This window comes from Lichenostomus cassidix, chromosome 3 (genome assembly GCF_008360975.1).
Source record: "Lichenostomus cassidix isolate B80296 chromosome 3, HeHo_3.0, whole genome shotgun sequence".
In the NCBI taxonomy this organism is placed as follows: domain Eukaryota; kingdom Metazoa; phylum Chordata; class Aves; order Passeriformes; family Meliphagidae; genus Lichenostomus; species Lichenostomus cassidix.
In genome coordinates this window covers 50,593,001-50,606,388 of record NC_139483.1, presented here as the reverse complement: position 1 = coordinate 50,606,388, position 13,388 = coordinate 50,593,001, and the positions used below count along the sequence as shown (strand labels likewise).

Genomic DNA, 13,388 nt, shown 5'->3' with positions numbered 1-13,388 from the left:
TTCATTTTATTTTTCAGAAAACAGAAGTGCAAGAAATAATCTCTCTACATGAAATAAAATTCAACACCAAAACAAACAAACAAACAAAAAACAAATTGCCAAATTATGGATCTTTCAGGCTCCCTATCAAAAAGGATGTTAAAATTTTTATCCACTCAGCATTTGTGCTCCTTTTAAGTTGCATGTAGACATGACCCAGAAATGAAAGGGTCTTTACCAATTCCCATTATCACCTGTAATGAACTGCAATGGATACCAAGGATTTGAGGAAAGTCTGAATCCTGCGTTCCTTCCTACAACAGTTTCTTTTGTAGCCTTGAGCAAATTAGTTATCTCTGCACATTAATAAAATGAAGAAACAGCCTATTTGTTGTTGTTGAGGAATAATTAGCTCCTACAAGTTGCACACATGAATTTTTAGCAAAAGCATTATAATATTTACTTAGAAATTCTATTCTTGTGGTTGATTACAATTCATAATTCACTTCACATAATCAGGACAGCTTTACTACACTATCAGCCAGACCACTAAAGAGCACTCATTTAAGATGAAAATATTTGAGCTATTCACTGCATTCAATATAACAAGAGATTTTTCTCCCACATGTTGCATTCTCCATTAAATCATCACACTGGTGTGATTTGACAAAGATACGGTGATGTTTGCAGTTGGAATTGCACGGTAAGTATCTCTTGTTACAGGTGCATGGACAGTTACGAAAACTGCCTAGAGAAAGGTTGTATGTTAAGGAAGAAATTAGTTAGCTAATGCTTCATTTCAAATACAGCTGTGCCTGGACTGGAGCACCTTTCAGTGGGTGAGATACCATTCCAGTGTTTAAGTCTGTAGGGTATCTTTAGGTTAGGAGAACATAATAAGTATAACATGAAAGAATAAACAAGTAGCTTGGAAATAAAACTGTATCATACTTGGTATTTGCTCACAAATATTTGAATTTACTTAGGTTGCAGTGTTTCTGGAGTACTTATATACAACCAGTATTTTATCCAGGAAACCACAAGTAAATTATATTTGGCACCAAGGATTTTAGACACTATAAAGATAAAAATAAACTGCTATAGATGTTCAGAACACACTCTCTAAAAAAAATTGTAAAACTATACTGTATAATGATTTTTTAAAATATAACACTGTCCAGAACGTATAAATTACAATGTGGAGAAACATCCCAATATGAGATTGCATGATGAAAATATTGAGAACCAGAAGAGAAACTAGTTTCCTAATGTTTTGACATGTTTAAAATAAAACTAACATGTAGAAAATTACAAGCCTACTAATAACTTATTAGAAATTTCAAGTTCAGACTTGAAAATCCACTGAAGACTCAGGTATAGATCCCAAACACAAATGAATTTAAACAAAGAATTACTTTTGTGTGCCTCTATACATATATATTTCATATGCATGAGCAAGTATAAATATATCCATCATCTATATTAATATATGTTTATAAAACTTTATGTAGCCACCCCATGAGGTGGCTGTACAGGTTAGATACAACCCACACTCTACAAGTTGGATTTTTCCCTTTTGCACTGTAGATTTATTGATCTCTTTTATTTGGAGAAATTTGTATTACTAAATTCAAGCTTAAGAGATAAATTAACATCAATTTAATTGACAAGCCACAAAGTCTCATTGCCAGCTCAGAAGGAAATTACAAATTATTTAATGTTCTTATTTCTTTCATTAGGTATGTGAAAAACGATACATAGAGGTTGTAATTGTGCAAAATTAGTGTGTTTTAATCTGCATAGTGAAAATACCCATTCTAGAGACATCCTATTTCAGAAGGGAACAACCTTTAAAATTTGTATTCAATCTGCATTGACTGAGGAGAAAAAACAAAGAAACTGATCACTGCCAAAAGCAAAACAACCTGTTCTGATACACATTCAGTTTGATTAAGTGGATGTCCTTGGAAATCACCTCCTTAATTGTTAGGAAAAGTAGTAACCTCAAAGAATCCTGTACAGGGAGCTCAGGTAGCCAGAGGGAGAAACTGAAAACACGAGAAAAAGGAGCATGAGTGAGAATGAGGCAGGAAATCCAATCCAGTAAGAGTAGGTCACAAACCTGTCTTGAAGCCCACATTACTATACAGGGGTAAAGGAGTCTCACTATCACATTTTGCTTTGAATTCAGTTATGATCAGTCCATTTTCAACTCCAATTTCTGAGAGAGGACAAACTGGCAAACAGATCATAACTTTACAGAACAGATTTAAAAGAAGGACTGAGGTTAGTGTTAAAGAAATGCATGGCTCTGGTGCAAAGCTGATAGTGCCTTCTCAGAGAGTAAATGTATCCAAAATAGTAATCTCCACTACAAAGAAAAAGACATTTTATTAAATAAGTGAATCAAGCAGTAAGGTCCAATAAAAACTACAGTAGGAGAAGCTGGAAAGAAAAAATAGAAAGCAGCCCATTGTGAAAGGAACATTAACTGGGGAATCCTGAGGGGTGCTCCTTGAAGAACTGTGCCTACCACCACTTCACCTTGGCACAGCCCTCCGCTCTCTTAAAAAGAAAAGGGAAACACATACCAAAACTCTCTCCTTCCATTCCAATGGGACCAGGCTGAGGAGTCTCTCCGTTCTTTAAGCAGTTATGAATGTATGCTGCCTTCCACCTGGCATACTTCCTGTGCTGGGCATTCTGGGGGAGGGAAAAGGCCAGCCATTTTAACCACTCACTTCTACAGATCAATGCACCCAAAACACAAATATAAACTTTTCTTCCACCCTGAAAGGCTATTATAAAACTAAACTGCTTTCTCTACTGTCATCTGACACCTTTTAAAAGATAAATAACATGTGTGAAATTAATAGGCGAACTAAAATAATTAATATAACAGCTCCAACAAGATCTCAGCATGAAAGGAAAATGTGGAGATCTTCAATTAGTGCAGCATGTCAGGCAAAGGAAATAAATTATACCAAGACCATCTAGTATGAAAGGCATAGCACTGGGTAGTAACTACTGACATGAAATAATGAAGAACATTTCCTATCTCCATAACCTTAAGATGATTATTTACTTCAGATTTAAATAGCTGAAACTTAAAATGCTACTGCGGCTGATCAGAAATATGAAATCTTTTCTAATTATACTATTCTGAAATTTTAAAATTTATTTAAAAGCATGAGTACAGAAAGGCTGATGTAGTTGAAGATTAATGTGATTTGTCTGTAATATTCAAGGACATTAAGATTTTCCATTTTGTTTTTTACAATATACTTTACTGTTCCTAGGTACTACTTTTAACATGTCAAAACATGAAATGAAGGTTGGCCACTTTTTATCTCCTGGGATTGTTACAACAGCATCTATTTAATCCAGGAAGAATACTCAATTGTTGCAGGTAATCTTAAACTGATTATGCAAATCAACTACTTTGTCAAAAGTTGTATGGGAAACGAGCAGTTCTGACAGTTATGAGGTAATATAAATCAAGGCATAAGGCTGAATATAAACAGATGAGAAAGGTGGAAGGATAAGGGGAGTAACTTGCCCAAATGAACAATGCAGGTTGTGACAGCATGCTTCACATCAATGCCAAAATTTTAAAAAAGGAATTTTTAAATTTAAAAACTAATTAAATATTAATTTGGAAATTAAATCCAATGTTTTTGATAATTAATACACTGAAATGCAATACTGTACTTCACAAAGCCTATTGCATTGTCATCTAGAACAGGGTAGAGAGACACAATACAAAGGGTATCTCTAGCAAGCTCCCTTGCTCTTATTTAATAGATTGTATCCACCAGGATGCTCAAGCAAACCAGGAGAAAAATCTGGTCTTCATTTCTGAGAATAAGATGTTCTCCAGAAAAAAAGCCTATTCTGATGACAGATTTATTAAAATGCATTCACTCTACCCCAGAAAGGAAAAGTGCAGCTGGAAAACATGGCTTTCTGTTAAACTTTGTTTTAATAATAATTTCTGGTCATTCAGTGTTACAGATCAAATTCCTTCATTTTTAACAAACACACCAAAGCCACAGAATGCAGAAAACACACCATCCAAAATATGGTACTTTTCAAAAAGATTATTATGCAACATTTAAGAGCCTGCACATTTCCCCTCTGTTGTAATATGGCGATTATTTATTGATAAAGAGTGAAGATGCTGTTGTATTTGGTTTCCATCCCAGATGCCAGCAACACAGCACGGCAGGAGTGGTGTCTGTGAGGAGAGGCCAGGGCTGCCCAGTGCTGGATACACCCAGCTCCAGTGCACCCACCTCGGGACACAGCTGAGACCCTCTGCCATCTGGTGGTGCCCCTGGGAGATCATATATAAGGATGGACCAAGCACCCCCAACCCCCACACCCAAAATGCTGGATGGAGAGAGAAGGGAACAAAGTGTTTGATGTCTGTCACGCATCCCAAACGCAAAGCTTATCATTCCAGAACTGACAAGTGAAATGCTGTAGCTTTTGGTTTGTTTTCAACATGCACTGCTGTCCCTATTTCAGAAGGCTGCCCTATTGAATGTATTTTATTACTGAAGTAAATGAAAAGAATGATGCAGTCACAGAGCTTCTTACTGATTTGATCTAAACTGCATCTTGTAACACATGGCTTCGAGAGAATCCTTTTGCCTAATTCTAATATGGAGATATAGAACATCCACACTTCATCTGTGACACAATCCATTCATAGCACCCAATAATCGATCACTTGCCATTTAAAAACATACATATTACATTCAATACCCATTTTCTGATTCTAGGTGTCAAGTATCTGCTTCCTATGCCTTCTGCTGTTGATTTAAAAGCCTTTTAATAGCTCATAGTCCATACATATGGAGGCAGTTATCTACTGAAAGAACAGGTAGGTGGTCTGAACACAGATGCCATGCTGTATAACCAGGTGTTAGGCTAAGTGTACTTCAGGCTAATAAAAGCTTCTGCAGAAGTCTAAGACAGTCATGTCATACTTGTCCCATCATTCCTTCATGTGAGGATAAGAAAATTGTTGAAATGTATCAGAATGCTTTTGATTCTATACAGAAGCACATAGCTTTCTGTATTTCTTGTGCACTCTTTTATTGTCTTCACCAATTAAATGAGAGAATTCTGCTTCTTTCCAATTACAATGCACTTCTGTCCTTTCAGCATCAACAACAAAAAACCCCAACACACAGTAGAAAACATACCACTGCTAGCATTCTGCACTGACATTTGTAACAATTTTTCCCATCTTCAAAGCAGGATTGCTTCAGGTCCTCTAAGGAGTCAACGGATCAGTGCGCTGTCTTGCGCACTGGATTCTTACAGACTAAGATTGTTTTTTTCAGTCCAATTCAATGTGCATTCACTCTCTGGCTGCAGGAAATGTTATTACTGGATCTAGTAAAGCATGTCAGGGTGCAGAGCAGACAGTTTCAAGAGACATAGATAAAAGTGAAGGTGGAAAAAGCTAGGAACCTTTCATCATTTTCCCCCTACAAGCATTTCCACTTGCTCAATGTAATGTTATGTGTCCCACAGTAATAATTAAACTTTGAATTTCTGATACTTGTCATAAAGCGTCTTCTAACAGATGTCCAGTATTCCACATATGATTTATCTGAAATACTTAGCATAACTCTTTATGGCTTACTAACAAGTATTTGGCTTCACAATTAAAACCTATGCTCTCTGAAATTCATATTCATGAATTATGAAAGCAATGTCTGTGCTCAGAAAAGCAATTAGATACTACACTCGTATGCCTGACACTTACCTCTTCAGAGAGCTCCCCAAATACCGTTAGAACATCTATCAGGAGACTTGCAGTATAAAAGGACTTTATCATGTTTCTGGAAAAAAGAAAACATTTTGCTAACTTGGCAATGTCAGTCTCTCAAAATCACATTTTTACTGTGAAGTTTTAATTTTAGATCATACTGGCTTATTTCAAGTCAAACATCACTATTTTGTTTTCTTTTAATCTGACGTTACAGAAGCTGCTTCACAACGTTTAAATCTAGCAATATATTGGTTAGTCTCCTAACCGCTATGCAGAAAATGTTCAGTATTTTTTAAAACTATCATGTCATATGTTCTGCACTTAGTTTCTAGTTGGAATGCTCTGTGTAGAGCATAGGAAATCCTGTATGATCTTAGAAAAATACGTGAGCATGCCATAGTAATTGCTGCAAACCAAACTATATAATGGATCATCACAACTATTTTACTATCACTGGTCAATAGAAACTATAACATGCTTGATGTAAATAAAGCATCATATTAGCCTGTGGCTCTAGAAGGCTTGATAGAGGTGAGCAACCTCCTAAGGAACATAAGAAGGAGGATAGCAGTTAACGTGTGAAGTTAGAGACCTAAAAGTAATAACAAATCAATTTTTCCAGAAGACAAAAGAATGCATTGAAGCCCAATTCTTGTTTCCAGTCAAATTAAAGTGAGTTTGGATATTCACATTCCCTGACCAGCATCTTAATACAGATAAGAAAACTAAAGATTTTCACCTACTTATGAAATTGCCCAGCTCTGTCTTCATTGTCTGCATACAAAAACATTTTCAAGGCATAATTCTCCACATGAGCAGAGCCAACAATTTCCTGAGTAATTGCTTCATTATCACCAAACTGCTTTTTCATCTGAAAAATGTTGGAAAAATACATTAATTACTTTATTAGACCCCAGCAATTCTGCAAACACAAAAAGAACCTGCTGATTTAAACAAAGTCAAGTACAATTTAAAAAGAAACAACCCATGCTTTGTTTTACAAATCTCCAGCTTCTAACATAACAAATGCTAAAAGCAGCATGTGAAAGAGAAATACTATGGAAAAATAGCTCTGAACCTTCAGTCACAAAATGCTTATAAAAACCACCAGAAAACCCCCCAAAAGTTACAAACAACTACAATAATGTGAAGGAATAGCAACAGGTATTCTTCCACTTATTACCTGAAAGAGCAGGCACTTTGAAGCCTGTGTCAGGATTCAACATTGCTCAACTGGTAAAGTAATGCCTGTGTTATAAACATGCTGTAGATCAGAGTGATCATGTATATTCCCTCTTGTAATGTTATTTCTCTGCAGTACATTACATTGTTATAAGTATCTGAGCTCTATCTTGACCGGTCAAGTGAGCTATGGATTTACTGGAATTTTCAGTGTAAGCAGCATATTTCAATTCAAAGACCTCTTTTCAAAGATGCTGGAGTACAAGAATCCTCAGGTTTCCTTACAAAAATCAGTAAAGCAAACAACTCTAACAGTTACTACAGGTGGATTTAGAGCTTCTGAATAGGCTTACTGTTTGCACATACGGAAATCTCAGGTTATCCTTGGAGAACAAAAACAGGAACACTGCATGATACTAACCCGCAGCCTTTATTTTGCCAAAAGATTTAAAAACAATCTCTGAATGGTAGTTATTTTTCACTGTGCATGCGAAGAAAAATTAATCATGCAGGCAGCATTTCCATATTTTTTAGATTGCTGCCAACTTTATAAGACATAGAATGTTGCCAGAAAAGTTACTTGATTTTAGTAGTTAAATATAAGCTTTCCAAATAGAATTTTAAATTTAAAGGCTTTCATCAAACTACTCTATGTGGTTTTCAAAAAGTATTTGTTCTACGAAGTGTAATTTTCTTGTGAAAGTCCCAAATTTGTAAGTTCAAATGAAACACTGAAGCTAAATCAGGAAAGAAAGCTGTTTGTATACACATATATTTCCCCAACCTATCTGTATACCTCAGAAAATAACTGATTACTATACTTGATCTGATGCTCAATTATTTCAAACACACACCTGACACATAAATACACTTCTAAAAGTATTAAAGTTAATCAAGTTGTTTACTTTTGAAATTATCCTTCACACAATCTGTGATTCAATACAGCAGTACTGGTGTTAATTTTACACATTAGTACAAAATTTCAACCTAAAGGTCAAGGCATTTACGTTTAATTTGACAAAAATACCCAAACTCAATGAAACAACAACAACAAAAAACATTTAAATGAAACAGTTACATACCGGAAAAGCAAAACAATACAACGTTATGTAAAAATATTTCTGATGGAAACACGCATTTTAGATACAAAATCACTGCATTTAATTCACATATTTGGAATATTATGATGTTTCTTGCAAAGAGCACACCTGATAATTTTCAGCTCTATATACACAGTTAATTCTTAGCTACGATGAAGCTCAGGATGGTCTGCAAGCTCCTGTCTCACCATCCAAAATCGCCGATTTTGGGGATCATTATGGGGACGCGCGGGAAGCGCAGACCCGCCGCGCCCCTCTGCGCCCCCTGGTGGTTATGGGCAGACTGGAAACGGCAGGTACTAAATTACAGCGGGGATCCAACTTTCCAACTTTTCCATAAACCCAAACTTCCCAGCCCCAAAACTGCTTTATTAGGCTTGATTAGGAGTGCTCCCTCCAACTTTCCACCACAGGATAGATAGAAGAATCTCCAATACCTGCGTATCAGCTGTCACAGACAATCTTACCAGTAAGCAAACTGCAAAACTGTGGATTTTTGCTTTTTAAGTCTTTCCAATTTTGAAACAGAAGAGGTAACTGAATGCTGCACATTAACTGCTGCAGTACCATAAGTACACCAGCAAATTCCAACAATTCTTAGGAAATGAAGAGCAAAGTATTTTTGAGTTTTAATCTCACCTCTCCTGCCATCTCTCCCTTTGAACATAAGACCCAAAATCCATTAGAGATGTCAAAATATGGTGAAATAACACACCAAGAAGTCACTGTACACTGAACTTTCTATTTCAAAAAACATCAACAAAAAAAGCAAGAAGCACAAGTTATGAAAAAAAAAAGACAAATGGCTCATGCTTCATTTTTCTCTGAAGAATCACAGAATGGTTTAGGTTGGAAAGGACCTTAAAGGTCATCTAGTTCCAAATCCTCTGCTGTGGGCAGGGGTGCCATGCACTAGATGAGGTTGCTCGGGACCTATCCAACCTGGCCTTGAACACTTCTGTGGATGAGTGATCCATCTTTCAAAATCGCAGGCTGTTGTACTAGCTTCCCACAAACTCTTCAGGCATTGCTACATTTTGGATGGAATCGCCAATACTGAACAAAAAAAGAACTGCTGCTTCATTTTTCAACATTACTTTCTGCTTCCAAATGAGCACTTAAGACCTTAAAATCCACAAACTTCTTCCTTTGAGAATACTGAAAACTACAGAGTATGAACATAAACAGCTTCTGGAACCTGAACTGACCATCTGTACAACAACTTCACCTTTCTTTGTTTAACTGTTCTATTTAAGGCTTTTTAATAGTATCAGGTCCATTCAGAAGAGCATGGCATTATCCATCCCTTACCCACACTGATTAGTCTGTGCTTACAAAAATTCCTAAAATAAAATCTCTAATCTCTAACACAGGATACAATCAGAATTATCTTTATCTTCTAAAGAATATTTCAAAAATCTTCCTGGATACAACCATTTAGATTAAAAATTTCAAAAGCATCCAAAGACTAGGCTATCAAGTCCTACAGTAGTGAAAATAACTCTACAGACTTCAAGGAATCAAAGGCAAATCAATAAAAAAGGCTTCTAGAACATCTGCATTCACTTAAAAATGAATTATGAATTGTCATGAGAACACATATGAATAAAGCATTGTAATTTATGCTGTCTACATAAAATCTTATGGCAAAAATTCAATGATGTTTGTGCATGCATACACACATACAGCTTTATCTCCCTCCAATCCTTTGGCAATTTATTGCACACAAATGAAGTTTGTACAGTATGCTTGCATGCAGAATAGTTGCAGAGAAGAGACAGTATTTTCAGAAGTTTAAATAAAAATTAAATTAATACCATGATCATTTTTGAGGAAAGCAATAAATTCTACTTACAGCTTCCAACTGATCCATAAGTTTGGATAAAAATTTGCGGCATTCTGGGGTTTTACTATCAATCTTCATCCCTGTTTGCATTGCATACAAACGACCTTGAAATGACACAGAACACACAAAAAACACCGGAAGTGATTATCTAAGGCAAAATCCATAAGCAAACAAAGCAATGCCCCCCAACACACCTGAAAGACAAACTCGTGATTTAACCACATACTGACTCTAGTATGAGTGAGCACTGACAGTGAAATGAAATGTTTGGCCTTGCAGGGATACTAGGAGATATTTTTGGGAGATTTATGCTTTATTTTTCCCCAATGACTACGCCTGCTCATTTCAAGCTGATGTCTGTATCACTGTTATGCGATATTAGGTGCTTTTATAGATTACCCCCCACCCTCACTTGCAACTCTCTCTAATAGGAACTTCAAATTGATTGACAGAGTGTATGGATATAAATGGAATTTCATGTAGCAGGAGACAGCCTTAAAACACTTGAACAAATGGAATTAAGCATCTACTATCTCCATGTACGTGCATACACAGCATCAAAACACTCAAGACACAAACCTGATCTTTAAAGCAGACAAGACAGACTTTATCAAACTTTCCCTGCAAGTAGAGTTCCCAATTTTTATTAAGATCTTGAAAATGAATGATTAACACCTTTTGATTAAAAATTATATTTTTACTACCAAAAATCTGGGAGTTTTAGATTTGTACATGGCAGAACTTTATAGGCTTCATTAAACCAGGCAAATCCAAGTGAGTATTATTTACTAGGATTAACACACACTGAGAAGGGAAAATGGCCAGAAACATTCAGTAATCAAATGCATAACATTTTCCACAAAAAAACCCATTTCTCTAACTCTCACTTCTAACTTTCAAGGGAGTCCTACAAAGCACTTCCAAATGCAGGGTTTAAGAATCAAAAGCTGTAACTCCACCAAGTATTACCATGAGGTAGTTATTATGGAATACCCCATGCCCTTCTTCTTGCAGGACATAGAGTTCTGCAAGTGATCCTTGCTTCACAGCTTTACCATCTCACTCCTCCCATGCATCTCTTCACACACTAGAGAGAATCTTTCCCGTTCAAATTACCTCAGTAAACACGAATATAACACAAATTGTTATCACATTTCACTTATCCTGACACTTGCTGCAGAAGAAAACATTATATGCTCAAAAGCTTGTCTGCCTTTTCCATCTATTAGCAGTTGGGTCTAATAAAATTAGATATCTTTCTACAAAACTTACTTAAGATTTTGCTGGTGAGTACCATAATTTAACTAATTTTTCTAGAGTTTTAGAGTAGTATTTCCCATTTCATATAGAACTGATTGTTCATATCAGACAAAGTGTACATTCCTTATTTGGGACTGCAAAGCTCACCAATTTTTGAGTGTCAAAGCTGTTGGGTTGCCCAATCATTTAAAGACACCCTCCACAAAAAATAAAGTACTTCTGCACTCCAATGCCTCTCTAGTTTTACTATTACAATGTATAAAAGGGTCTAGCATCTTCATACTCAAGTTTTCAGTAAAGAACAACCAAGTAGAAGTCCTGAACATAACTAAAGAATTCATAAAGACTACAAACAACTACATGCTTTGTATGAAGCCCTGAAAAGCCAGCCCTTTCCCCTCTTAGGATTTCAGAGGCTGACAAAGACTTTAGGACTCTTTCAGGCACTCCAATGAACAAATGCAGAACAAGTCTTGAACACACAGAAATCACCTCAGGGAACAACAGTTACAGGTAAGAAACATGTTTTGTTTTCTTTCCATATGTAACTTTACACTGTGGGTGACATCAAGCAATCTTCCACACCAATGCCACTTCCTCCTAACAGAAGATTCTAGGACCAAGGTACCCAAGGTTCTCAGGTTGGTAAAGATCAAAGAACTATTATGCAAAGCACAGACTGTCAAGAAACCATGAAGGTTCTCCAGCAGCAGCAGCTCTACAGATACTAAGAACAGAGACATCTTAAAGACAGACTATCAGTGTCACCGAGGTAAGATTAAATGTGTTCCATCCGTCAGGGCAATAACGTCTCTCTACCACACAGCTGAGACACTTACCACATGTAGCCACCAAGTCCCAATTTGTATCACTGCCTATAGAAATTGTTAAGGAGATTTCCTGAAACATCTTATTAACTGGTAAAATGTCAAAACACACGTTATCCTAACAAGAGTGTCTATTGTGATCTCTAAAGCTTTTGAAGCCTGGAATTTTTGCATGCTTGCTTCTTCACATACATTTATATGTTTGAAAAAAGGACTAACTTGTCCAGAGACAGGCCTCTGATGAGGCAGTCATTGAGATAAAGGCAAAAGCTGCTCCTTTTTTCTCAAGTAAGTGGTGATCAAGAAAGAGCATGATGTCTATGAAAACCATTATTGACAGAGCATCACTACCCAACAGCATTCAGTGTCAAAAGGCAGTCTTGGCTCAGATACCATCGATAAAACAACCTGATTGCAATGAAAGATGAGGCAACATTCAGGTCAGAAAATGCAAACCATAGGCTACTAGTCAAAATCTCCACAAACATCAGTTTTAGTTGATGAACTGTAGCTACAGAAGGAAAGTATGCTCTCCACGGTTTCAATCTCATCAGTGACACACAAAACGTTGTCTAAGTTTTTTTAAGTATGTTTAGGTCCACTTACTGCTTTGCTCAGTGCTGTTCTAGTCCAAAGTAGGGCTTTCAGATTGAAAACCTCTATCATCAAACTTACAAGCAAATAGAATGTGAAACAGTTGAAAAACTGAAAGAACTAGAGATTTCGAGGGACAGAAACAAAATAGGAAAATGAGGAAATAATTTGGTATTTATCTTTAAAGATACTACTAAAATAAATATAATAATCTTCTGAAGTTTTGAAATTTTGCTGTTGAAATTATCTGTATGAAGAGCAATATGGGAGTGAATCTGAAAGCAGCAAGCAATCCTTTGCCTTATTGCTGTCAACAGGAAGAAATGTCTACTAGTTCTACTCTTTCCATTTTTGAGTATTAATGTAAAATATTCCTAGGGAAAAAATTTAATTTATTTCCAAATGCGAGTTCTTCCATGTCTGTGTCCTCTGTCATTCTCTCTGATCTAATTTTGAAATGTCCCAAGTATTCTACATGAAGGCTATTTGTAAGACTGTGCTGGTTTTAATACTACTACCTTTGCCAATTAAGGTGTTCTCTAGCATTTCTTTTACTTTTGTGTGTACTTGATCATACACATATCACTTATGGTAAATATACATGATAATAACTGAAAAATATGCTTTCATCTAGTCAAGGAAATCTATTAATGTCCTTTTCCTGCCTAGCTTGCTGCTAATGGCAAACTCATTCATTACTAAATTTTCACAAGCAATGAGCAAAACATACCTTTCCTGTGTTAATATAATCAGTCAAATTTTAAAACTGGCAATAAACAGTCAAAGAACTGTCCTCCAGGTTTATGTTGACA

The 13,388-nt window shown here is 36.1% G+C and overlaps 1 protein-coding gene across 2 annotated transcripts in view; it reads right to left on the bottom strand.

Annotated features, from left to right (window-relative positions):
- VTA1 (vesicle trafficking 1) overlaps positions 1 to 13,388 on the bottom strand; it is a 37,978-nt gene that overhangs the window by 14,496 nt on the left and 10,094 nt on the right. For both annotated transcript variants that reach the window (XM_085055711.1, XM_085055712.1), the window contains exons 2-5: positions 9,905 to 9,999; positions 6,511 to 6,638; positions 5,762 to 5,837; positions 2,571 to 2,682 (exon numbers count right to left, since the gene is read on the bottom strand). In XM_085055711.1, the coding sequence (XP_084911837.1) occupies positions 2,571 to 2,682; positions 5,762 to 5,837; positions 6,511 to 6,638; positions 9,905 to 9,999 (411 nt within the window). The remainder of the gene's footprint in view (positions 1 to 2,570; positions 2,683 to 5,761; positions 5,838 to 6,510; positions 6,639 to 9,904; positions 10,000 to 13,388) is intronic.